The 27,395-nt window shown below is 39.2% G+C and overlaps 1 protein-coding gene across 2 annotated transcripts in view; it reads left to right on the forward strand.

The window, feature by feature from the left end:
- Positions 1-27,395, forward strand: part of LOC129730792 (CD63 antigen) — a 115,586-nt gene that overhangs the window by 76,422 nt on the left and 11,769 nt on the right. For both annotated transcript variants that reach the window (XM_055690362.1, XM_055690361.1), the window contains one exon: positions 1,771-1,896. In XM_055690362.1, the coding sequence (XP_055546337.1) occupies positions 1,834-1,896 (63 nt within the window). In that variant the 5' untranslated portion in view covers positions 1,771-1,833. The remainder of the gene's footprint in view (positions 1-1,770; positions 1,897-27,395) is intronic.

A 27,395-nucleotide genomic window follows, 5' to 3' on the forward strand; every position in this document is an offset into this window, starting at 1 on the left:
AATTGATGTTGAACTTTTTCGACCCTTCGTTAGTACCAATTTAAAACCAATCTAGAAGGTTAATTCACCGAGTTTTATGCCGCTCGACAAAATTTTCTAATTCACACTTGTATCTTAAATTTGTATTCTTTACACCAAGCAAAATTTTCACCGGTCACGCACAAATGTCCTGTATACCCAATGATTTAGTGCTATTCTAAACATCACAGTTCGTTTCCGGCATTATACGTGATTCTTCTACCCGCACGGGCTTTGCAACGCATTAGGTCACGATTACGACCATCCATAAATCTACGACCAGCAGTCCGGAGTTGACGTCTCCGCAACCATAGAAATGCTAGACGCACCACGTAGACGCCGACATAGATCGAACTGAGACGACATTCCCAGTCCTATCCCATTTATGTTCCCTCCCTCAGCCAACGGGAAGTCCGCCGGGGAAAACTTTTTCTACTCAACGAAGGTATTTAGTGCTGAAGCTGTTAACCTTTATGAGTGCGTTTCAATCACCCGAAGCAATTTTCTTCCATCTGGGGGCAACTGTGAGACGAACAGGCCGCTTGTTATTGTAGGTTTGGCGTTGCGCCGAGGATTGTTAGTAGGTACACTGTCGTAAATTTGAACAGTATAATTATCGTTAAACACTTGGTCGATCCTGGCTACAATTTTCCCCCAGCGGAAAGCCGACGTTATTTCACACCGACGAAACCTTACAAACGTAATGACCGAAGGTGCAAGGGTGAAATCCTTTGTTGTAGCAATGGAATTGTTGAAATGTGCTTTTAATTAGGCTTTCTGTTTCATTAGAAGGTGCGTTCGGTACTTTCCTGCTTTTCATTCACAAGTGGTTGCAGTGTTGCGAATTTTTCAATCAATTCCCTCTTAGGATACTCGTTATTATTTTGATCAGGAAAAATTTACTCATGCTTTCATAAAATAACAATAACAACAACGCCTTTGAATGATGGGTAATCCATCATGCCATGAAAGATTCCAGTATATATTTGAACCCCACCTCGAATGTAGGCTCCAACGAAGTCACTTCATAGTTGGAATGAGGTTCCGAAAAACTTTTGCATGAACTCTAGCATTGGACAATGTAATAACATCCAGACACAGAATCTTTCGTTTGTTTGTTTGTTTCACACTGGAATACTATCAAGGCCGTTCCGATTGCAGGTAGTCGTAAGTTCACAGCCGCTGAAAATTCAAATTGAAATGCTTGTTCAAGTCGAAAATATGATACCTCATTGCGAAATTTCGATTGTTGGAGGTTGGACGCTCTGACCGCATTTGTCCGCCTTTCCATTTCTCATCAACAACCCAAGCAACGCTCCAACAAACATGGCTGTGTCAGTGGATGAATAGATGCCATACCGTAGCGAGGTCTCTACTGGTGATAAAATGCTACGCGAAGTAGACGTTTTCCAGACTGCATAATGGTTCTGAAAGGATTGGCACACTTTTTGCTGTGATGCTTTGTGATGATTTCAGTTTCGTGGCAAAGCAATGACGATTTTATGACTGAACGAGTCATGGAATCGTTTCGGAGAAGAGAAATTCTTTTTTTTTTGCTACACGACTAACTTGAATAGGATAAATGAATTTGCTTTTTTCTTTTTTGGTAAAAAGAAATAAATGAAATGCAATATCGGATAAATAAAATTCAGTTATTAATTTGAACTGTTTTTCGTATGAGTAATTCTTGAAAGTGAATTAAGTCATCTCGCATAATGCAACATTTTTTCCTTTCTTTTTGTCTCATTTCAGCTCGATCATAAACATTAAAGCACTGACTTTATATCACCCAGCTCAAGACCCACGCCCGTCAAAATGCCGTCGGTGGGAGTAGCTTGCGTGCGTTATCTGGTGTTTTTCTTCAATTTCCTGTTTGCGGTAAGTTTACACACCTCCTACGACGCCCGCCCGCCTGCTATGCGTCCCACGCAACGACGCCGTTCGTCGGAACAACTCAATAGTTCCAGCACTCTGTTTCACAAGCCCGGTAAATCCTTTCACCAATTACAAGTACCGATGCAACTTGCTTGTTCTGTGCCAGTATCTCAATTCGCTAACAATACGAAAGTTGCTCGTTCCCTGTCGCGTGTTCATGGAGTACGCTTGTGATAACAGGTGTCACGACTTCCGATACGAACCTACAGGCAGGGGGCAGACTCAGTGGTAATGCCGATGAACAACATCAACAACGACTTTAAAACTAAATTAATTCAATTTGTTCGATGGATGTACTCTGCAGCGAAATGACAGGATAAGTAATTGCTACCGGGGATGATGTAAAAGTTTAGTCTACGGTGGTTGCTAGTAACATCATTAATCGAGAATTGGATATCACTTCCCAGGAGGTTTCTAGCACGCCATAGATAGACGTGCAAATCATGTCGATAACGGCATTCAGCGGGCAGCTCAATGCGGCAGTCCTCTGTGTATTTCCGCTTTCATGTTACAGTCACCCACGACATTCGTTGACACTAATTCCCCGCAAAATGTTGTTCAGCTTCACGGAACGTCATTGAAATCGTTTTTTCTTAATTTTCCCTCGTATTCCGTGGGCTTTCAATTGGTAACCCGTTTGAGATTTAATTACAGTGCTTTTTCGATTTTATCACGTTCAACAAAAATTTTACCGTGAATTTGGCGAAACCGTGAATTTAGCGAAATGATAAAAATTTAATTTTTTGTGTTGGATTCAATTGAAATTTATGATATTTCGAGTAAAATGATGCACTTTCATGTTTGAATGGAATATAAGCTCAAGATACAAATGAATAAACAAGAAAAGGTTAGTTTATGATAGTTTTCTCCATTGCATTCTCGCGAACTTTCTCACGGCTATTATACATGCAATATCAATATGATTTGTACTGCCCATTATTTAGCATAGCTAGCAGAGTCTAATGCTGGATTATGTGAAATTGTGGAACCGCCAGATTTTATAAAATTTAAATTCACTATCTATGAGGACCAAACTGTACGGCTATTTGAGTTGTTAACAGATCTTTTTTCTCAACTGCTCGAATAATACGTAATTTTTGCTTCAAAGTCAATGAAATACGTATTTTACGATACATTTTTCTCAAAATTATGACACAAATTTTTTGTAACAGATATGACACTTGGTTGCCTCAGAAAATTGATCAAATAAATTGAGTTCATAAAACTATACACATGCAAGGACACAAGGCACAAGTGAAAATGATGTTTCGAATACATTTTCAACAAATAGAAGTACATTATTCTTGATTTAAAGTTTTTCTTTAAAAATCGTGATAAAAACGAAAAAAAAAACAGTGAGAAAATCGAGCGTGAATTTGGCGAGTAGTGGTAAAAACGACTGTTGATAAAAACGAAAAAGCACTGTATTATTTAGTGATTCAACGTTAAAGACCCATGATGAAAGGATATTTTTTGGTACTGGGAAACACTCTCAGGGAGGTGTTTAATTAAAATGTAGAAGATCCCATTGTTACTAGGTGCTTTTACATTTTTGAAATTTTCAATAATTAACCTAATCTCATCTCATTGAGTTTAAATTACTTCTAAAGGAAAAATTTCTTATTAATATTCTGTAAGCTGTTCATTTGAGGGCATCCAGTTTTTCACAAGTCGACGTATCGAAAGCAAGGCTATCCTGTTACAGTTGTAGAAGATCTATTTTCACAACATCTTGAACATTGCACAGTGCTATAAGAGCTCAACACCGTTACTTTTTTCCATTTAAAAAACTCGTTTCATTGACATGCTTTTTTCAGAAGAAATTTGTATATTTTAGGGTGGGGAATCGTTATATGGAAAAAACGAAACTTGATAGCAGAAGGCCAGAACAAAGCTTTTTCGGTTCTTTTCGGGGCCTCTAACAATTCTAAATTTATCGGAAGTCGATTGGTTTTGTCTCCGCTTGGCGCATTGCATTTCAAATTTATATGGAGATTTGTATGGAAAAACCAACTTTTTTGCATTTTCCATTCTAAAGAGCTCAAAATGGCCCAAAACATAGGTTTCATGACTTCAAATGGTAGGTTTTTTGATGCCTAACAACTTGGCCGGTGACACTAAAGAGCTAGGGTGTCCCAAAAAATACTAGAGCTTTCAAAGTTGAGTATGTCGAAATTTATGTTGCAAATCATCTTTTCTGCCAACACTGCCAGTGTACCGGCGTCAGTCAGATTTCCATCAGAAGTGACCTCAGAAACACGTTGTAGATACTACCTACGCCTAGAATGTTGACCTAAATTTGTTCGCTTGATCTAGCTGAGTGTATAAACTCGTTACGACAGGTTACTTCTGATGGGAATCCTGCTGACACCGGTAAATTGGTAATGTTGACAGAAAACAAGATTTTCTGCATTTAAATCGACATACTCAACTTTGAACAGCTATAGCTCTTCTTATGGACATTCTAGCTCTTCAATGTCTTCGGCAAAGTTGTTAGGCATCTAAAATACTATACTTTAACATAATGTAGTGCATTATTAGAGTATTATTGAGCTCTCTAGAAAGGTAAATGCAAAAAAGTAGGTTTTCCCATATAAATTTCCATACAAATTTGTAATGCAATGCGCCAAGCAGAGACAAAACGTTCGACTTCCGGTAAGTTTAGGGTTGTTTGGGACCCCAAAAGTAACCAAAAAAGCTTGGTTCTGGAAAATCGATCATTTTTCTCCACCCTAGTATATATGTTTATATAAAAAGTCTCAAAGAATGACAATAAGTTTTATTTCGGAAGTCCACTAATTTCTCAGTCTTGCACTTTAGAGAAATGTAATATTCGTAATACTGTGGATTACCTGTGTAACGTAAGGAACGACTATAGACACATTCCAGCGTAACGCGACACCATGAGGAACCGACTTTGGTGTACATTTTAGCCTGGATATTGAAAATTAGCTTAAAGAGCATATGCTCAAACAAGTCCTTAATAATGCCAACTAAATGTACTTTCTTATGACGGGTTAGTTTAGCAATTCAGATAGTTACAAAAAAACGCGATGCGCTAACGGACACAACACTTATTGTTCTTACAAACGTAAAAGGACAACAAAAAATTACCTTTTAAGTCGACCGGTTTCGGTCCCCGTGTGGACCATCTACTGGACAATGCCCAACTGATGACATATAGAAAATTGCACAGATTCATACTGGTACAGTACACGTCGGAAAGGGGGGTGGTGTTAAATTATCTTCTGTTTCGTCAATTGGAATAAGGCAGAAGTTATTTGGGCATCATCTTCGCTCATCAGTGGCATTTCAGCAGTCTCGATGAACATAGATTCCCAAGCGTTCAAATGAGAAGGTTTTCTGACACATTTTTTCAGTTTTGCGTTATCCCAGTCTATCACATGGTTGTTCTCCTTAGAATGGACGGCCACGCTGGATTCGTTGGGTCTATCGTTGTCAACCGCGTTTTTATGTTCTTTTAATCGGACATTAAATTTCCTGCGGGTTTGGCCAATGTATATTGCAGGGCAACTTTTACATGGGATCTCGTAGATGCCCGACATTTCGTCCCTCGAAATTTTATCTTTTAAAGAACATAAGAGGTCCTTCAGCGTATGGTTACTCTTATACGCTGTCCGAAATCCATGCTGCTTCAGATCGGTTTGAATTGTGTTGGTCAGTTTTGGAAAGAACGGTAAACTTATACTTTTAATCTCCTCCTTCTCTGGTTCTAATGTTGTAGCGTTTCGTCGATGTCTTTTCCTTTCATGTTTCCGGAGTATTTTGTTAACGAACTCTTCATCGTAACCATTTGAATCGGCCGCTTCATTGATCTTCTTCCTTTCTGCTTCGAAATCCTCTTTCTCCATCGGTATGCTGTATAACCGATGTGCCATCGAATGAAACGCGGCTTGTTTTTGGGAGCCGTAGTGGTTAGAATCGCATGTGATGTACCGGTCGGTTGACGTCTTTTACGTTTGTAAGAACAATAAGTGTTGTGTCCGTTAGCGCGTCGCGTTTTTGTGTGATTAATACAGTTTTTACGTTAGCACTAAATCGAAAAATGAATGATTCAGATAGTTGTATCATGTACTTCAACCCGATATATTTTTAACTCGACAGAATTTTTAGCGAAGTGTTCCCAGGCATTTAGGCTAATACCTACAAGTTTATACTATGTCTTTTGCATTTAGTTTGAAGTTAGAAAAATTAAAATTATTTAATTTTATTAAAAATCAGATTTATATTACTTTAACCCGTATCGTACTAAGAAAGTTTTCCTTCATAAAAGGCTGTGTCTCATTCAGATCTTAACCTTTTACTACAGTGTTCTTTGAAGTCAAGGATAAACAAGTAGTTTATGCTAAGAAGTTATCTCTCCACACCCTCCACTTTTCGACTAGTAAACAAAAATAGCTGTATCTTTATGACATACTAGCTGAACCGGTCAACTTCGTTCCGCACAGTCTTTCTTTATTTTGATAATTTCAAATATTTTCAATTGATCCTACATACATCTAAAGATTGACCTTGCGATATGTTTATACTCTATAAATGCATGACGAATCAATTACACTGTGCTACAAATGAAAAAAAAAAATCAAGAACTTCTGAAGTGACCTAGTATAGGTTGTTGGGCTTGTTGAGTGTAACATTCGCTCATACTACAAATTTTCCAAACACCCCCAAAATCTGAAGTTATGGTCAAAATATGTTTTTTTGAACCTCAGCGCATATAATATTTTTTAACTCAGTCATTTATCAACCGTTTTTCAATATTTTTGCAGTTTTAGAAAGAAGACAAATAAAACTTTCAAAGTATATACAGGTTTTTACTAATACCAAATAAAACATGTTGAGTTATTTGAGTTTAAATCAAATTTTTCAGATTTTTTCATGAATTTTTTCAATTTAGTTTTAAACTTGCCGTCTATTTTTGTAAGAAACATACCACAAATATAGTATATATTTGAAAGTATATTCGATTCCGAATCAAATGAAAGTAGTTTTGTGAAAATCGGTTGATATTTGGCTAAGTTATACTTTTTTTAAGAAACCCAGAATTTTTGGCTTCTATCGCACAATTATTCCACGGGGCTACAAATGATGAAAAAATGCGAGAACTTTTGATGTGGCTTAGTGTGGGTTGTAACTTTAGTCAAGTTTCACTTGCGCGTTTACTTGAAGTTTTTCAAATAGCCCGAAAATTATAAGTTACGTTCAAAACCCTGTTTTTTACCTTAGCTCACATTTTTATGTTTAATACGGTTAGTTTTCAACCGATTTTTTATATTTTGGCTGTTTTGGAAAGGTGAAAATTAGAGCACTTGAAACATATAAATATATCTTAAAAGTTTACATGTGATTTACATGTGATGAATAGTTTTGAAATAAATAAGATGGTTTATGTTATTTTAAAATTTTTCCAAATTTATTCGCAATTTTTCACACATTTTTGTAATGATGGAACTTCAATTGCTGTAAAACTTGGAAAGTTCTTTCTGGTACCAAACGAAAACAAGAGGTGCTGATGATGAAAATCTGTTATAATTTGGCTGAGAAATGATTTGACGAAATCTAAGTACATATATGGTGGGAAAAATCAAGTCATATTTCAGCCAAAACACTTACTGTTTTCGTTTGGCACTAAATGTACTTTTCAAATTCTACAGCAATTAAAGCTCGTTCATTACAAAAATGTGTAAGAAATTGCGAATAAATTTGAAAAAAATTGAAGATAACATAAACTAGGTATCTTATTTATTGTAAAACATCACATATAGGTAAAATTTGGAAAAATCTTCTTATTTTATTTAATATAAAACATTCTTTTTTATTTAAAACTATTCATCACATATAGGTAAACTCTTTAGACATATTTATATGTTTCAAATGCTCTATTTCTCGCCTTTCCAAAACAGCCAAAATATAAAAAATCGGTTGAAAAATAACCGTATTAAACATAAAAATGTGAGCTATGGTAAAAAACAGGGTTTTAACCATAACTAATATTTTTTTGGGGTATTTGAAAAACTTCAAGTAAACGCGCAAGTAACATTTGACTAAACCTACAACCCACACTAAGTCACATAAATAGTTCTTGCACTTTTTCATCATTTGTAGCTCCGTGAAATAATTGTGCGATAGAAGCCAAAAATTCTGGTTTTCTTAAAAAATATATTACTTTGCCAAATATCAACCGATTGTCACAAAACTACTTTCATTTGATTCGGAATTGAATATACTTTCAAAATTATAGTATATTTTTGGTATGTTTCTTACAAAAATAGACGGCAAAATTAAAATTAATTGAAAAATTTCGTGAAAAAAGCTAAAAAATTAGATTTAAACTCAAATAACTTATTATGTTTCATTTTGGATTTCTAAATGGTATGTGGAGTCAATTTCGGGTCTCTGTGCATCATCCTTATTCTGATTAAAAACCCATATTGGCTGGTATTCGGCCATTCCAGAAACCGGAAGTCGCCATCTTAGAATTTGAAATGCTATCTGAGATCAATTGTTGGCTTCATTACATTATCACGATTACGGAAATACCCATATTGGGTGGTATTATATCACTTTCGGCTGTTTTCCTGAAATCGGAAGTCATCATATTAGATTTCAAAGTGACATGCTAAATCAATTTCCGGGCGTCATTCTGGTTTCGAAAATATCCATGTTGGATGGCATTTGACCCCGGAAGTTGCCATCTTAGAATCAAAAATTGGTGTCTGTGCTCGATTTTTTACTTCTGTGTATTTTTCTGGATCCAAAAAAACCAAAATGAGGTGGAAATCAGAAATTTAGTATGTTTTTTAAAAACCGGAAGTAGCCATCTTAGAATTCAAACTGATGTCATAGGTCGATTTGTGACCTCTGTGAATCATTACGGTTCCGGAAAGACCCATATTTGGACACTTTCAGTTGTTTTACAGACACCGGAAGTTGCCATCTTGGATTTCAAAATGGCATGTGGAATCCATTTCTGGCATCTGAGTATCAGAATACGAATATCAGAATATAATCATAATACGGGTGGGTGGTATTGGGCCATTTTCAGCTGTTTCTTTAATACCCAGAAATCAGAATCCATCTTGGATTTAAAAACTGCGTCTGTAGTCGATATTTGGCTGCTGTACATCATCCCAATCATTTTGCTGTTTTCCGCAAAATTGGTTGAAATATCTGTTTCATTTGGAGGGGTGTCAAACCATTATAGAAACATATTCTTCCCCCAAAAACTTCCACATGTCAAATTTGGTTCCATTTCTAGAAATTACTGTTTGATTTGTATAGGAGCCTTCCCTTCCAGAAAAGTGAAGGATGTCGAATCAACATGAAAATATTTCTTGCTCACAAAAACCTGTACATTACAAATTTGGTTTCATTGACTTGATTAGTTCCTAAGTTATGCTGGAATTTATGTTTTGTTCGTATGGGCCCGTATGGGTTCGTATGGGTTCGTATGGAAAATAATTTTTACTCCCAAAAACGTCCATACGAAAAATTTGATTTTATTTGCTTGATCAGTTCTCGAGTTATGCAGAAATTTTTTGGTTATCGAATCTCCATTTAAAAGTTTATTGCTAAACTATCCAAATGTACTTGAAGTAAGAAAAGATATGTTGAAAAACATCAATGAATCCGTTTTTGGGGTTTCTGTGGGTTGTGCTGCAAACCTTCTCTGTCATGAAATGATTTACAGTTGAAATTGAAATCTTTGAATTTCAACTTTCAACGAACAAGCTGAGAACGAAAGAGACTTTCAGCTCCAATCAGTTGACAGTGATATCAGCATTTCCGTGATTTTGCCCACACTGTGTTGCCTTAGCAATATTCATGCGGTTGAGAATGTAGATGCTTATATAGTTCATTGATTTCATGTAATCAGACATCTCATTTCTTTCAATGACCGGACTTTCATTGAAAATTGACGCCGCTGACGCTGAAGGTCGTTTCAACTTGAGACAGTGAAAATGTGGTTTTTGTCACTTTCGTTTGCAGTGTCGAAAATTTGTACCAACTGTTTTTGTGTAGGGATGGGCGAACGGCTCACGAGCTGTTCATATGAACCGGTTTTTAGAAAAGAGCGAAAGAACGAACGGCTCACGAGAAAGAACCACGGTTCTTTGAGCGCACCAGAACTGTTTGGTTCGCGCAAACCCGAAGTTTACCGAGACAACACGAACTGTCAACGCTCGTGAATCATTGTGAACCATGAGCCGTTTATATGAGTCATTTCAGAACCGTGAGTGAACGGTCCAGAGCCAGCTGAACTGCTAGCGGCGTCAAAATGTTGGTCTTCCAAACGCTAATCGTTAATTTGCTAAATTTGTGAAGAAGCGGCAGAAAAACTATTTACAAAAACTGTAGGTTGCTGATGGCGTACATAAGTTGCTTCAAACGATAGAAATGCTTTACTAAGAAAGTTACTTCTAGAACGTATGTTTCATTCATAGAACGTTCAATTGTCTCAATTTTTTATTTTCGGAAAGATTTTTTTTGCTGCTCCAGATATTTTGGTTTAGAAAAATGTTCCGTTGACTTTTGAAAACAATTCACGTGTTTTTATACCAATTCAACGCAACTAGTCGACTCTTAGCCACCCCCCCTCCCCTCCGTTCGACGCACAATTGAATATGTGTCCCGCATTGGCGCTTCAACCATCTGGTCACTTTACACATCATGATTCGTGATGTATTATCAATATACACTGACAAAAGCTTAAAAACTAGTTTTCGGCCACTTTATAAAAACACATGAAATTCTCGTAACGCCACACCATAGTTTTGTCCTTAGTGTAACTTTGAGTAGAAAGCACCAATTTCACTCACCAACATATGCTAAGAAAGGTCTCATCGAGTACTAAGAAAATCCTGAATACTACTTTTCTACAGTGTGTAACATTTGCACAATACGAAAAAAAACAACTATTTTCGCAACGCGACACCATAATATTGCAACTGTTTTTCCATGACCTGCCAATTAAATCTACTAAATGGCAGTAATAACTGCATTCAGGCCATAATCACGTCCATAAAAACCCTTTACTTTCTGAAGTATCACATACCCATAGCTTCAATATAAATGATACTAAGCATATTCGTTAAAAATAGTTTCAAAACTATGATTTTTTCAATCTTCTATGAGTGTTTTTTATTCAATCATTTAATCAAGCTTGAATGTGAATACACACACAACAGTTCTGGATTAAATATGCAGTTTGAAATTTTGATGTCCTGGTGTAAAAGAGATAGGAATGTGTTTATAGCATTTTTAAGCACTGACACTGCACAACGCTTTGCAAAACAAATATTTTGCTCGTGATGGAAATACCTATTTCAAGTCGACGAATTCGACGCATTTATGTAACTTCTTACTATTAACGAAATTTTGAGAGAATATTCGACTGTCTTCGCCAAGCGTCTGCACCGTTATTCTTATAAAATCGGGAAGTATGGAAAATGTATTCAAAAACATATTGTAATCAGAATTCTCTCAAAGCGCTCAAACTCCTACTTTAATAAAAGGAATCTTCTCTGGTTTTGCGTCCTAATTTTTTCCGTCTAACTTTATATAATCCCAGGGCTTTAATAAAGGCTGTTTCGATCAATCTAAAGTTTGCTCCCTAGCATCGGCTGAAAGCAGAAGATTCGGAAGCAGATAAGAACGATTTCCGAAGTTTCTCATTCTCATGTTCACTGGATGTTCTTCTAAATTGTTTTCTGAGGCTTTAAACCACGGTATCTCCGTCCCCAGTGAAGCAAACTTTCGGCGAAATGAAGTGGAAAAGAGTCAACAAAACGTAATAAATTGGTTGTGACTTTCAAATGGACAGTCACTATTACGTTCGTTAGCGTGGCCGTGGCATCTACTAGACAAGGGGCCATCCACATACCGCGTGGACAGTTTTTTAACGATTTTAACATTACAAAAATGGTCTCTCCGCTCTTGTTCACATCCATAGTCACCGTTGTTTTAAAGTTAATAAGGTAGCTTTTTGCGTTTTTTCAGGCCTTTTAAATCTATTTATATTTGACCCATTCATGTTCAGTAAAAACCAAGGTACATTTCAGACTAACGAAAGACGCGATTAATTTGCATGTTATTATTGTTTTATTGGTTTTTGTTGAAATTAGGTTTTAATTTTCCTCCATTTTTCCTTAGGTACTTTTTTGGTACAGTGGTCGAAGGTCTCACAATCGAATTGTGTATGATCATATTCCCAGTTGATTCTACGTTTAGTTAATTGACTAGTCATTTTTTATTTTAAACGACTCAAGTCATGTTATATAGGTAAATAATTTAAAAATTCAAAAATCCATACGTGTTCGGATTGACGGACGAGTAGAGGTAATAACTACCTTCACTCGTACCGTCTGAGAGCAGTTACAGCTGTTGTATAGTATTCAAGCTCCTTTTTCTTCATGTTTGTGCCGTGATACGAAACGATTTGCCTCTCCAACGACCGTACCTATTCAATTGCCACGTGAGGCTTGCGGCCTGCGAACACGCATTTTCACTCCACCTTTAAAAAAAAGTTCATGGCGTGAGTTTATCCTGTAATTCATGATCCATATTTTTCCCTATCTGTTCTGCAGTTCTCGACAGAAGTGGTTTGTGGTTTGGTTTACTCCAGCAGCGGCCTGTGAGTGTTGCATCTGAAACACGCTCCAAATTAATATCAATTTTTTTTTCAATAATTGAAATTTCACAGCTATTTAAACTGTGGAAAACATGCTTTTGATGTGAAAAAGCAACCATGTGTGCTTATCTTGAACAACATTAAAAATCATTGTACCATGAAAATGATATACAATTATCATATTTTTGTGAAAGTTACCAAGTTACACATGCACTTTTGCATCAAATATTGAACAAAATCTCATCTCGTAATTTGGAATATTTAGCAATAAATCAATTACGAACATTCGAAGCGAGCTCAATGTTTGCTTATCGGGCAAACAACATTTTATTGTTTAGGCTCGTGAAAGTGTTCCTACCAGGCTTCGGAATGGTCACGGTAGAACCACTTTTCACTGCGATAATCGTCTTCTTCTTCCTCTGACGCTACCAAGGCTCGCTGTCTGAATACATTCTTAAACAAACATGTCAAATAAGTATCGCCATCACGACGTTATTTTCCTCAAACGTATTTTGACATTTTTTCTAGAAATGAGAATTACGCACGTTGTGTGCGTGTATTCTGGAAATTATTTATATCATTGATTTTATAATAATATTTCTCAGCATAAATGAACGAAGTCGACAGAAAAAGGCCGAAATAACATCGCTAAATGATTGACAGTGTGCATCTCTTTGATACGCGAGTGTCGTTTGACTATCCTTTTCTTTCTGTGAGCTGAGCGGCGATGGTTTGGTTGTTTTACATATACGAGCGAAAGCCGACTGTGACGCACGCTAAGGAAGCGAGATCAAATGAAAATGGTGACCGTTTACAAGCCTGGTTCCTACATTGGCATGCAATAGGCAGCAATTAGTGTTAATCACAAACAAACACGAACATCGCTGTAGGATTCCTGTCCTCTTCTAAACAGGATTGGGTAAATCCACTCGAGCCTCACCCTACGTCCGAAAATTAGACAACACTCATTTGTGCATTGTATTTACAATGCTGTGTGAACTAACGAAACGTTTACCACATATTCAATGGTGCATTTACACAAAAATTGCACTATCGTGGTGTGCTCAGGAACTAATGATTTTTGTTTGAACACATTCATGCTATAGTAATGATAACACTGGTCGACAAAAACGAAAAAAGCTAGCCTGAAGCGCCAACTGGAAAAATAAAAGATTATAATGCCTGGTAAATCCCACAATATGGGTGAAATTTTCATAAATGTCCTAATACTGAAAATTATTATTCAGACAAAAATACATACGACAGTCTCCTATTTTTACTGATGCATAATAACCCGGCCTGAACGTATTTTTTGACCGCTAACTAAACCAGACTAGTCAGGGGCTATGAGAGAGAGAGATATTCATTCTATTTTTTCTTTAAGAAGCCTAGGTTGATATTAAGATAGATTGGACATGAGAGCGTAACTTTCAAGACATATCCCGCGGGTAGGGGTTTTGACCTGGAAGCCGTACAAAAAAAAAGTATAATATCAAAGCCCCAAAAATGTCATCACTTTTCAAAGCTTCAATCATTTATACAATTCTGCCATAGAGAACGACGAGTTGCGACGGAAATGGTATCTCATTTCCAAGCAAATATTTCTGCCACGACGAGGCTCTAGATTAGCGAACCTATACGTTAGAGAAATGACAAGACACTCACCGTTAAGGCAACTGTCAACATCAAAACGGGCGAGATGTATCATTTTGCATTGCCGTTATCCGTTTCGATGTTGACAGTTGCCTTAACGGTGAGTGTCTTGTCATTTCTCTAATGTATAGGTTCGCTACTCTAGATGGGGCATAAAAAAAACAGATAAACGAAAGAAAGAAATAGCATAACGTTACTGATGCTGCTGACTTTTCCCTTAGGAGACATGCACAAAAGATGTCACACCGTTTCAGTGTCACGAGAAGCGCTCGAAAAATCGTGCCAAATGGCACCTGCTTTGGAAAATATACATAAAACAGAAATGACTTGCCAAAACGGTGTGACATAGTTTGGGCATCACCCCGAAGATAGAGGCTGTCGGACGGAAAATTATTTTCCATAAGGTGTGGCGTATACACGTATGCATGTATGTACAGTATACAGACCATGCGGTTAGGTCACAAGAACAAGAAAACGTTAACCCGGCAGCCGGTTCTTGTATATATGAACGGATAGGACACTTCGCCACCGCAACCGGCATTATTATTGTGGCTTGCGGCAACTAATCCTACGGAAAACTCATTTAAAGAGCCTCCCATTAATCAATAGTTTTTATAGAGGAAGTGACACTTGGGTTGAACGTGTTTGCGGTAACTCTTCCGACTTTCGTGCTCCTAGAAACTCATTATATGACCGGCCCGACTACTCTAGTTCAGAGTGAATTTTCCTCTAAACAAATTGTTTTTACTGCTGGAATCGTTTAAACAACCCACTTGTGGCCATCTCAGATGGCTGACTAGTTTTCCGTCCTTGGAAAACTTTTGATTCGAATGATTTCCTGGTATCGCATTGGTTGATACAGGTTGGGAATGAATTGAAAATAAAGCTGATTAAGTTACTTTCTCCGTTGTTGCGTGAACTTTTTGTTGAGCGCCGGGCAAAACTTGGGTGCTATGCTTTTTAAAGCTTTGATGAATAGCAATAAATTCGTTCATTTGAAACTGTGAAACGGATTTTTTTCTCAATGCGCATTGATTTCATACCGTAGCACACGGGCGAATGTTTTCAGAATGAGCGAAAATATACCTTCCAGTGTGTGTTTAAAAACTCATCGATTAGTTACTGAGCGGTGATATCTGAATAACAGTTGAGAGCATGGTTTTCTATTGTTAATAAACTGCAGTACTTTGCATTGTAGTAGGTGCAATTGAAAAACAAAGCAGCAGAATTAAACTTCAAACGATAAACACACACAAGGCACTCCCTCCGAATACTAAATGTACACGCATATTTCAGGTAGATATTACCTTTTAGAATAACACTAATTATTTAGTAACCTGTCGCGCTCAGTTGCGATCGTTATGGGAATACCGAGTTGCCAACCAGCTGCGGTTACTGCATTTGATGTCAAAGCATTTCTGGCATTTCGATTAAAACATACATAATAAGGGCGGGTTTGTGGTTTTCTGTACACGACCACAGTGGCGAAAATAGTTTTCAAACATAGTGAATTATGCAGTGCAAAGGTCAAGAAGTTAACATTTACTATCATCTTAAATAAGAGTTATCATAAAACAATATTTGCTGCTTTAATTTATTGAATTTAATAATTTCTGTGCAAAATCAATCAATTGATATTTAACGAACAACCGCAGGGATGTTAGTGAGGGGTTTGGGGTTCAAACCCTTCCGTGAGCCTTTGATCTTGAATTTTGCCTCAATATTAGGTAGGGCTTGGCATTACTGTTCATTAGAAGGTGCAAAAATTTGACCTTCGAATTTCGTTTAGCAGTAGGGCTCAAAAGCATCATTTTCTCGAAAAAAGTCCCCATCCAGATTTTCAATTCAATCGAACTTCGGAATGTAAAACCTTGAAGCGGTCAAAGTTTCCCTTCTTAATCGATGAAAAAAATATACAGAAATGCATAAAATTTCAAGATGTTGTCTTAACTTTTTTTTCGTTGTAAAAAATGGACTTTCTGGGAGAGTCTTCCACCCCCTAACCATTTTCGCTTCCAGGCAATGTTGATGATTGGCTATAAAATCGGCGATGAACATTCGATCTTTTTCAACGTGTTAATCAACTCGCCTATCAGTCGATTATACGATGCAACTTCGAGTGAACAAATCCCCAGAATCGCTGAAACTTTTTTCTATCTCTCAGAAACTGAATTTACAGATAGCTCACTCACTCTTCACTGATAGAAGCGAAGTGTGGATGCAAGAGAGAAGAATCACGAGACCATAATCATCGAGAGAGAGAATCGATTGCGATCACTCGAACAAATTAGCACCTATTCTTTCTGAGTCACAGATGTTGAATGGATTTTTCATCGTTTTTCAAAATGTTGCTTGCTATTGTCGTAAAATAATACTTTTGTTCGTCGGTTTTATTTCCATTGAAGCTTTGTTTATTGATGTAAAGGGTGTCGACGATGAAATTGCCACACCATTAAATTGCTCTAACTTTTTAACCGTTGGGTAGAATTTATTGAAAATTTGGGTGGATTTAGTTCATAGTGCTTTATTTACATCCTGCAAGTTTTAAAGTCCTGTTATTAAAACTCGCGGAAATGGAGTCGGAAGAACAGCTCGTGCGTGATAAAATCTGGCGCATTCATCACGAGAACAAGGATCTCTCGCATCGTTCCATCGCTAAAACGTTGGGAATCGTGAATTCCGCGGTGTCGCGAGCGATTAAGCGGTTCGAGGAACGATTGACCACCGATCGGAAGCTCAGAAGTGAAGGAAAAAGTATTCCGTACAACACCAAAAACCACAACCGCGTAGTTGGGGCCTTCAACCGAAACCCGACCGCCTCCGTTCGGGATGTGGCTAAGAAGCTGCACCTAAGCCGAAGTTTTGTCCAGAAGGCCAAAACTAAGGCTAGGCTACGAACGTTCAAGGTACAAAAGGCCTCTAATCGCAACGAGAAGCCGAACAAGTCCGCCAAAACCCGTGCCAGGAAGTTGTACCTAAACATACTGACGAAAGTTGAATGCTGCATCATGGACGTCCGCACTCAGTCCAAATTTGCGATGAAATTCCCGGTTTGGCAAGCCATCTGCACGTGCGGGAAGCGGAGTGCACCTTTCGTGTGCCAGGACACGATGAACGGACAGGTGTACATGAAAGAGTGCCTCCAGAAGCGGCTGCTTCCTCTCCGGAAGCCCACAACGTCCCAACAATCTTCTGGCCGGATTTGGCCTCATGCCACTATTCCAAGGACGTGCTGAAGTGGTAAGCGGACAATAAGGCCAATTTCGTGCCAAAAATGTTCAACCCTCCCAACACTCCGGAGCTCCGCCCCATCGAAAAGTACTGGGCGATTATGAAGCAGCACCTTCTTAAACAACCTGAGGAAGTGAAGACAGTCAAGGAACTGAAGAAAGTATGGGTTTACATGCAAAAAACGGTTGATTCACAGGTTGTGGACTGTTTGAGCATAGCATAGCACAATCTTATGGCCGGGGTTAAGGCCAAGGTGCGGGCATTTGCGTATGGACTGTGAATAAAATACGAGTAAAATGGTAAAATGAAGTTTAATAGTTATTTTTCAATCCCTGAAAATTTGATGGCAATCGGATGAAAACTCGAATTTTGCGAATCAATTTTGTGTGAGGCAATTTCATCGTGGACACCCTTTATGTCGAGCGATGTCGTAAAAATTGTGATTAAACAAACAAAAGTCTGGGAAAATTTGCGCAACTAACGGGTGAAAACTAAAGCTTTGGTTTTTTTCCTACTGCTGTCAAAAAATGGTGGATTAACTTAAATAAAAACTGCTTTATTTATCATAAAGATTCATTCATTATAGGCGGGAGAATGGATATTTTAGAAAGGTTCATTACTGGCCTCCCGACAAAGCTTTCTTATGATGCCGCAACAAGAGCGTTGTACGGCCTTCATGTTGACTTTTCGAATGCATCTCTACCTATCAACTTTTTCTTGTAGTTCGTTGATCTCCAGATATTTTTGCAGCGTAGGACAAAAAGGAAAAACAATTTTTCTGTCCACTACGCTGGCCGGTCTTCAACTTCCTTCCTTGTTGAGGTTTGCAGGAAATTATACACTGTCGAAACCGGAAGTTTTTACCGTGAACTCTATATCGAAATTGTTGTGCAGTTCATAGCGAATTGTACAATGAGCTTGCAGAACGATTCTTGGTTCACCGCCATTTTTAACAGAACTGGACATGTATGAACAGAACAAAAAATAATGGCATAAAGAGAAGAGAAAGCTCACATGTACACTCTCTCATTTCTCTCTAAGCATGTTGGTTGTGGAGTAAGAGAGCCTCAAAAAATTTCCAATTTTTTTGTTGTGACCCGTTGTGAAGAGACTCGAAAATAATCTGCAAGCTCTGCAAAAAGTACGGTTTTTTTACGCGGATTTCTTAGCAAAGTCGTTTTCTACGCGGTATGTTTTTGTTGTCCAAAGTGCACCGTAAAAATGTTCAGTACACCACCGCATGGGCTTGGTTCGTAAACAACTATCTGGCATCTCTTTCTTACTTGCGTTGCAAATCGCAATGTCATTTCTCTATTCCTGGGTAGATTTGCACTGACCTAAAGAAATTCACCGCTGGCAGTTTTTTCCTCTCCAAGTTTTCGGTATGCGATATAATTTTATGGATATTGCGACTCTAGGGAAAAAACTGTACATTATAGAAATGACAAGGCACTCACCGTTAAGGCAACTGTCACACAAAAACGAATAACGGTAATGTAAAATCATACAGCTCGCCCGTTTTGATGTTGACACTGACGCGACACTCTAACTCATGAGACGATTCAATCCAAAAATAAATTGTTGAACCGCACATTCGGATCGGAAGATGATAATGAATTGCCGATTGGAGCCGATGAGAAAATCAAAACAGCGTATAAGCTAGCAGCGATAAACTCGCATAATGTTAACAGGCTATGAAGTTCACGGTCTATTTTTTCATGAATTCGATGTCATATCAGTTCTCTTTTCGAAAGCTAATACGAAATTTTTTTCTAGAAACAGCACCATATCTCAAAATTCCATGCATTTCTAAAACATTTGGTGTCAAAAAAAATTTTCAGAAATCGGAAATCTAATGCTTTTTTCATCGTTCAAAAAAGTGAAACTTAAACCGCTTTGATGCACGGATTCCGCGAGTCCGTTTGTTGATTTTTTTAGACCATCGTCTTTGTTTGTGCAGAAAAAATAACGACCACCTAGATTCAACTCTGTTTCAATTTTTTCCTAATCTACTGGAACCCCCGAGAGAAACAATTTTGCGTTTCCGATTTTTCCTTTCCGGTTTGTCCAAAAAGGGAAAACTATATCGCTACTTTTTCGTCGTTACCTACTCATTTCACTGCTGTGTGATGCTGTCACGGGTAACAAGGTGTCTAATATCAGCACTCTATTCCGGCGAAGGAATGTTTGTTTAATCCCGTTTTGCTTTTGTTACAGTCATTCATTCTGGTTACTTTCTCTAAACCCGCCTCTTACCTCAATACACCGGATTCTCCTTTCACACGATCTTTTTTTACACACCTTTTTTGCACGGTTTCTCGAATAACACGGTTATTCTAAACACGCTTGTTTTTGTTCGGGACGCATCCTCCGTGCAAGAAAAATTTTTGCACTTTATTCTTGTAAGGTCTTGCATTTTGAACTGTTTTTTTACACGCCCAACAAACAAATTGGTTCATATAACTCGCACTCAACTCTGTTAAGTGGACTCTTATTTGGTAAAAAATGACCATTTAAGATGCATGAAATGCGCCTATGTGTACAAATCTGAGGCCATATACGTACATTGTAAGAAAAAATTGGTTACGATTTGTTATAACTTCGCATGCTCTCTTAAATGGCCCCATTTGAAACTTTAAATTGCATTCTATACGACTTAGACGATTGACGCATTTTACAATTTTGTATGACACGTTAAATGACGTCATATCTAACCTGATATTGCGTTTTATAGGATTTGAGTTTTATACGATATAAAAAAATTAATTTTGCATTTTATGTAATTTCAAACTAGACATGCACATTTGAGCGACTAAAAATTAACATCCTTATACGACTTCTGGTTTGCTGGGCTGGACGCATCGCAAAAAAAAATCAGGTTTATTATATTTTTTTATCGAAACATAGACAAAAATTTTGGGCACGCCGCTGGTGTCATTTAAACATAAAGACACTAAAGTTCAAATTAAATAGACATTCTAAACAATATTAGGGCGCAAAAACATTTTAAAAAATTTAAAAGAAAAAAGTACTACATTATTTTCGAACATATAAAGTGAATAAATTGAATTCGTACCGCGAAAAATGATATTTTAAATACTTGCATTATTTTGAGCGTTAGTTTGTTTAGGCAGTTTTTGGCAGAATATATTTTGAAATCATCTCCCAGATGGTCTCGAGGTACGATGCTGACCTAACAAGCCAGTCGTCGTAGGTTCGAGTCTCGGCTCGGGAGAGACTGTTACTGTCAGTAGGATTGTAGCGCTAGCCCCGCAAATGTCCTGTACACTAAACAGTCGGCTGCGAAGTCTGTGTATAAATAAATAAACAGAAGGTCAAGTTCCGAATCGGAATGTAGCACCAAGGCTTTGCTTTTTATAGTTTGAATACATAATATTTTGAAAAACATTATCCCCCAGTTGGTCTCGAGGTACGATGCTGGTCTGCTAAACCAGTCATCGTGGGTTCGAGTTTCAGCTCGGGAGAGACTGTTAGTGTCAGTAGCACATACTAGCCCCGCAATTGTCCTGTACAATAAACAGTTGGCTGCGAAGTCTGTGTATAATAAACAGAACGTCGAGTTTCGAATCGAAACGTAGCACCATGGCTTTGCTTTGCTTCGCTTTGCTTATATTTTGAATACATGAAAATGCTTCATACTAAATTAAATAAACGTCTTACATTCAGCCAAAATTCAGCAATTGCCATCTCTTTTTTAATCATGATAATGTTTGGTTATAGCAGGGAAATAAAGATCCAATTTCGAACAACTTTTTATACTTTTAAACTTATTCCAAAATTATTTGACAATACCTCCCTTAAACGAAAATCCTGAACACAGCTATGATCTGCGAGTTGGAAAGCAACTTTCCGAATCAGAGCCTAATCTTGCGCTCAGAAAACGAACCGATGGGCGCAACAATTCAACGGTAGAAGAAAAACGCTGTGTAACATAATTGCTCCTTTCACAATCTTATCTGGAAAACATCCTTCCGTACCGTTAATATCGCACGGTCGGCGAAAAATTTGCTACAAAAACAGCACAAAATAAACGGTACATAAAACTACACCAACCGAATACCACTTCAGGCTGTCTGCCTGTCTGTCTTTTGAAGTATCTGCGCAAGGTTGAAAAGGTTTCATCGTTGTTTTGTGAAGTGATTTGTAATTTCTCCGTAAGCTTTTAACGATGAATTCAAAGATTGCACAGGAGGTGAGTCAACAAACCTAACGATTTAATTTGATGTGGTGGAAGAAAAAGCATTCTCACTGGAAATTGCTTTATTTTCAATATCAATCAATTGTGCTGCAATGGTATTATTCAGAGACTCGAAGCATAAACTAAGTAGCAGCTAATTAAATGATTGGAAGAGTAGAATTGTGATCCATTTCCACATTGATCTGAAACGATTAAATAATAGTCGGTTCATGGAATCCATTCCGGCCTAACCATAGCACGATTTTAGATTATTTTAACATTCATCGAACCGAACAAACTTGCGGCCTGGAATTAATTTCGATTTCAGCTCAGTCCAATACCGAAGCTGGTGGCGGTGCATCAACAGGACAAACTGTTTTACCACATCATAGTCAAATGATTCTGGTTTCAACCACAGGCCGATGGTAGTCAATAATGCGGTGCACAGATTCGCCTTTAAATAGGTGCTGGCGAGAACTGTGTTTGCGATTCGCAGCAGTGTTGATCAGTCACTAAAATAATATTTGGCGTTTCTAACGAGTTACCAGCAAATACCTGGAAGGGTTTTCTTTGATATTTTTTCACCCGTAATAATATTTAAAATTTCGCTAATGATATATGAAATTAATTAAACGAAATCAATATTGGTTTTGTTGGTTACATTCATAGGACAATTCAGATTAGATACAAATTCAATTTATAACATCCTTCGATTTTCCTTGAAATAACAAAACGAAAAAACCGCTACAAACTCCCAAGGAATCTGTGGTATGCGGCAGAGATAAACAATCATTCAATTATTACGCTACAGTGGAGTTCCGATACAGTAACATGATTTCCACAAAAACATACTTTTCCAAACTACCTAAATTTTTCCAATTCCATTTCGTATGCAGTAGCTTCACGGAAGCAGATGATTGAAAGTTGTCCCAGTCGAACTCCACCTGGCATCGGCATCGGTATCACCATCGTGACTATCATCAATGCTCAACGAATTGAGAAGTCGGTTTTTAGCTTAAAGGCTCAAGGAGCTTTTCGATCAATATATATATATATATATATATATATATATATATATATACGGTCCGCTCAGACATCGATGCTTAGGTGCGGGAGCCTGATTGTGTTGTTCATTTCGTATATTCCAAATCAACCGTTCAGTGGTAATATGTGGTAATCCTGTGAGTTTCCGCTTGAGAATGGCATATATTTAGAAGAGGGTTAGCCTGCAGACCCGGAACGGCCCAAATTCACCGAATTGCTGCCCACTGAAGCGGAACAAATGCCGAGGCTGTCCTTTATTAGAAGCGTTGTGTTATTTTTTGTCTTTCGAATTAATAAGATGTAAAAGCAGGCAGATGTCTTCATGAGGCGTACAACACAAATAAATACTATTTTCAAACTTTGAACATTAAGACGTGTTGAGGTGTTATGTAATGCATTCAAATATACGCCGTAATTGCTCAGGATCAGAAAGGTTGCGCAGTCTGAATGGGGCTAAGAATGACCGACCATTCTCATTGTACATGTTTCAGTGACTCGATACTTGAAGGACCAATAACGAAGCCGACTACATCTTTGCAATCAGGTGGAAAGTGAAAAGGGATGTTAGCATGATTTTTGCTATTTAAAGACAGTGTTATCCTTTGCATTTCCACAAAGGTCACAGTAAAGAGATCTTTGTTAGTAGAGAAGCTTACCTTAATAAGTAATTCGATCATGCATATGAATCCTACTCGTCTTTATTCTGTTATTTCCGGTTTATTTCCTATTCGGCCGGATTATTAAAGAAGCACAGTTAGCTTATTTGTGTTTGGTATCGGTTTTGACCAACAGACAAAAATAATGTTGTTGGAGCCACGCACAAGTGTGCGTGTAGTTTGTTTCAATAGAGCACAAAATTCTTTACTTTTCCAATTTGAGACCAACTTAAATTAACAGGCAATATTGGGGCCACGCACAGATGTGTGTGGTATATCTCAGTGATATACAAAATATTATACTACCCGATCTGGATTCGATTTAAACTAACATATTACAGGAAGGCTGTTGGGGCCATGTACAAATGAATGTGATCCTTAGACAAGCATACAAAAGTTATTTTTTTTATTTTTAGCACCTAGTGAAACCAATAACAACTAGAATGTTGTTGATATTTTGCGTGGTACCTTTGCTTATTTGCATACGTAGTTCACATATAAAAATCCTAGTTTTCATTATTAAGTCGTTCTAATGTTATAAGTACCAAAGGCGTGGCCTTTTGCAAGAAAATCACAAGGGTTGTGTGCGAGGTAGAAGTGCATAAGGTTGTTTGTTATATTACTTGTTTGTAAAATTTTGTGCAAAAGAGGAGTTGTAGTGCTATCTAATTTAAATACGACATCACTGGACACATTGTGACGCAAACAAGTTTCGACCGTCAGAGTATGTACGCAGATAGAGATAATTGACTTTTGTTTGCAAAACGTTGGCAAATGGCTGGACACGTGTAACTTGAGACCCTAATGTGGCCATTCACCTCTGTCCAGCAACTCCTATCCCAACCTCCACGTGGTGCCGACCGGAATACGAATAACCTTAGCGGAGATCGGGTAACCAACCCCGGTGGAAACTATGGTCGTATGCTGACTGGGAAGGGGGTCGTACGCGGCTGTACGGCTGTAGGGGCGGCGTACAACAGCGTCTTACCCGGAGCGGGCGGCTGAATTATGGAATGCTGTATCCCGCCAGCTACACCTAAGATGGCAGCCCCCATCAGCAGGATGTAGGTATCGCGACCCTGGTAAGGTAGCATACCGAAACCTTTCACCAACCACGAACAACGAATTTAGAAATACGGAACGGATCAATCGGCAAAGACCTAGGCTACGAACACGGAAAAAGATGGCTTGCTTGCTTGCTCGAGTACTACAGCGGCAGGGAGTCGAAATCGCAGCGATTCAGGAGGTTCGGTGGCCAAATTCCGGAGAAAGGGAATTCCGTGCAGTAGACCCTATTGCACGCACTTTTTTCAAGTACCACATCTACTACAGTGGCGGCAAAGCAGCGGAACGGGGCGTCGGTTTCGTAGTGCTGGGAAATCAGAAAACAAGAGTCATCCGGTGGAGGCCCGTAGATGACCGTATATGCGTGTTGAGGACTAAGGGCAAATTCTTCAACTACAGTTTAATCAACACCTACGCACCGACAAACGACAAATCCGATGAAGTCAAAGATGAGTTCTATGACAAGCTTGAGCGAATCTATGACGAGTGCCCAAAACACGACGTAAAAGTCGTCATCGGAGACGCAAACGCACAGGTTGGGAGGGAGGAATTCTTCCGTCCGGTCATTGGAAGGCATAGCCTCCACTCGTCAACCAATGAAAACGGCCTGAGGCTGATAAACTTTGCCGCAGCCAGGAGAATGGCCATATGTAGCTCCTATTTTCCACGTTTGAATATTCGGAAACACACCTGGAGGCATCCAAATGGAGAAGCCTGCTCCCAGATCGATCACGTACTGATTGACGGTCGGCACTTTCCGGATGTTACTGATGTTAGGTCTTTTCGGGGACCAAACATTGACTCTGACCATTATCTCGTCGTTTGTAAGATCCGCGCACGGTTGTCGAACGTGCTGAAATCTCGCACAGAGAGGACGACGCGTTTCAACATTCAGCGTTTGAAAGCTGATGGCGTGGCAGCAGAATACGCCAGAGAGCTGGATCAACGGATCGCAGAACAGCAGGAGGAAGGAGTGGAAGACATAAATGGGCTGTGGAGCAGTATTCACGGCGCCATCGAAACGACTGCGAGAGAGGTGGTAGGTACGACGCGTGGAAGGCAGCCTAACGGCTGGTTCGATGCCGAGTGCCAGAGAGCGACAGGTGAGAAGAACCGTGCCAGGAGCCGCATGCTCACTGCGGCTACGCGTCAGAACAGAGAGAGGTACAGGGTGGCAAGAGCTGCTGAAAATAGAACTCACCGTCGGAAGAAGCGCGAGTACGAGGAGCAGGTGCTCGCCAGCGCAGAGGACAGCTATGCTCAAAACGACGTGCGGAGATTCTATAGAACTGTCAACAGAATCAGAAGCAGGAATTTCCCGGTGCCGGTCATGTGTAATGACAAGGACGGCAACCTGCTTACTGATAAACCGACGGTTGCAGCCAGGTGGAAGGAGCATTTTCAGGCGCTATTGAACGGTGAGGAGCCGGATGAGCAGAGCAGGAACAGGATGACGAGTATGAGTGACGAACAAGCTGTGGAGCCACCAACACAGGAGGAGGTGAAAAAGGCGATTAGTGAGCTGAAAAACGGAAAGGCCGCTGGGAAGGACGGTATCCCGGCCGAACTTCTAAAAGCGGGAAGCGAGCGGCTGTACTATGCGATCCACCAGATAATACTAAGAATCTGGGCGGACGAACAAATGCCGAATGACTGGTTGGAAGGCCTCATATGCCCTATCTATAAGAAGGGCCATCGATTGGATTGTGGCAACTATCGAGGCATAACGTTGCTCAACTCCGCATATAAAGTACTCTCCCGTATCCTGTTCTTCAGATTGAGACCGTTAACGGAATCCTTTGTTGGCGAATACCAGGCTGGTTTTCGACAAGGGCGTTCCACGACGGATCAAATTTTCACCCTGCGACAGATCCTCGAAGTTTCGGGAGTACAACTTATCGACTCACCATCTGTTTGTGGACTTCAGGGCGGCATACGACTCAGTGAAAAGAAACGAGCTGTGGCAGATCATGCTGGAACACGGTTTCCCTGCGAAACTAATAAAGCTGAGTCGTATGACACTGGATGGATCAAAATCGTGCGTGTGGATAGCTGGCGAGACATCAGCCGCGTTCGTAACGTTGGATGGACTGAAGCAGGTGAATGCGCTCTGCAACGTACTGTTTAACATCGCTCTTGAGGGTGCAGTACGAAGCTCAAACGTCGAAAGAAACGGTACGATCATCACGAAATCTCACATGCTTCTTGGCTTTGCGGACGACGTCGATATCATCGGTATCAACCGTAAGGCCGTGGAGGAGGCCTTCGTACCTTTTAAGAGAGAAGCAGCGAGATTGGGACTTGCCATTAACTCTGCCAAAACGAAGTACATGGTAGCTGGCAGAGAGCGTGGGAGTCCCCGTGGTGTTGGTGCTGAGGTGGAGATAGATGGGGAACGATTTGAAGTGGTTGACGAATTCGTTTATCTTGGTACGCTTGTGACATGTGACAACGATATGAGCCGTGAAGTGAAACGACGAGTTGCAGCTGCGAACAGGGCTTTCTACGGACTGCGTAACCAGCTAAGGTCCCGTAGTTTGCAAACTCGCACAAAACTAGCGCTGTATAGGACGCTGATACTCCCGGTGGCCCTTCACGGACATGAAGCATGGACGCTGAAGGAAGCTGATCGACGAGTGCTTGGAGTTTTTGAGCGTAAAGTTCTGCGATCGATACTTGGCGGTAAACTGGAAGATGGAGTGTGGCGCAGACGCATGAATCACGAGTTGTACCAGGTATACAAACATGCTGATATAGTGAAGGTAATACAGCGGGGCAGGCTTCAGTGGGCTGGACATGTAGCCAGGATGCCTGTCGAGAGTGCCGCCAAAACTATCTTCAGAAGAGAACCAGGAAGAGGCCGTCGACTCCGTGGTAGGCCTCGCACGCGGTGGATGTGTGCGGTGGAAGAAGATGCACGATCTGTTGGTGTACGGGGAGACTG

The sequence above is a fragment of the Wyeomyia smithii genome, chromosome 3, assembly GCF_029784165.1.
Source record: "Wyeomyia smithii strain HCP4-BCI-WySm-NY-G18 chromosome 3, ASM2978416v1, whole genome shotgun sequence".
Lineage (NCBI taxonomy): Eukaryota > Metazoa > Arthropoda > Insecta > Diptera > Culicidae > Wyeomyia > Wyeomyia smithii.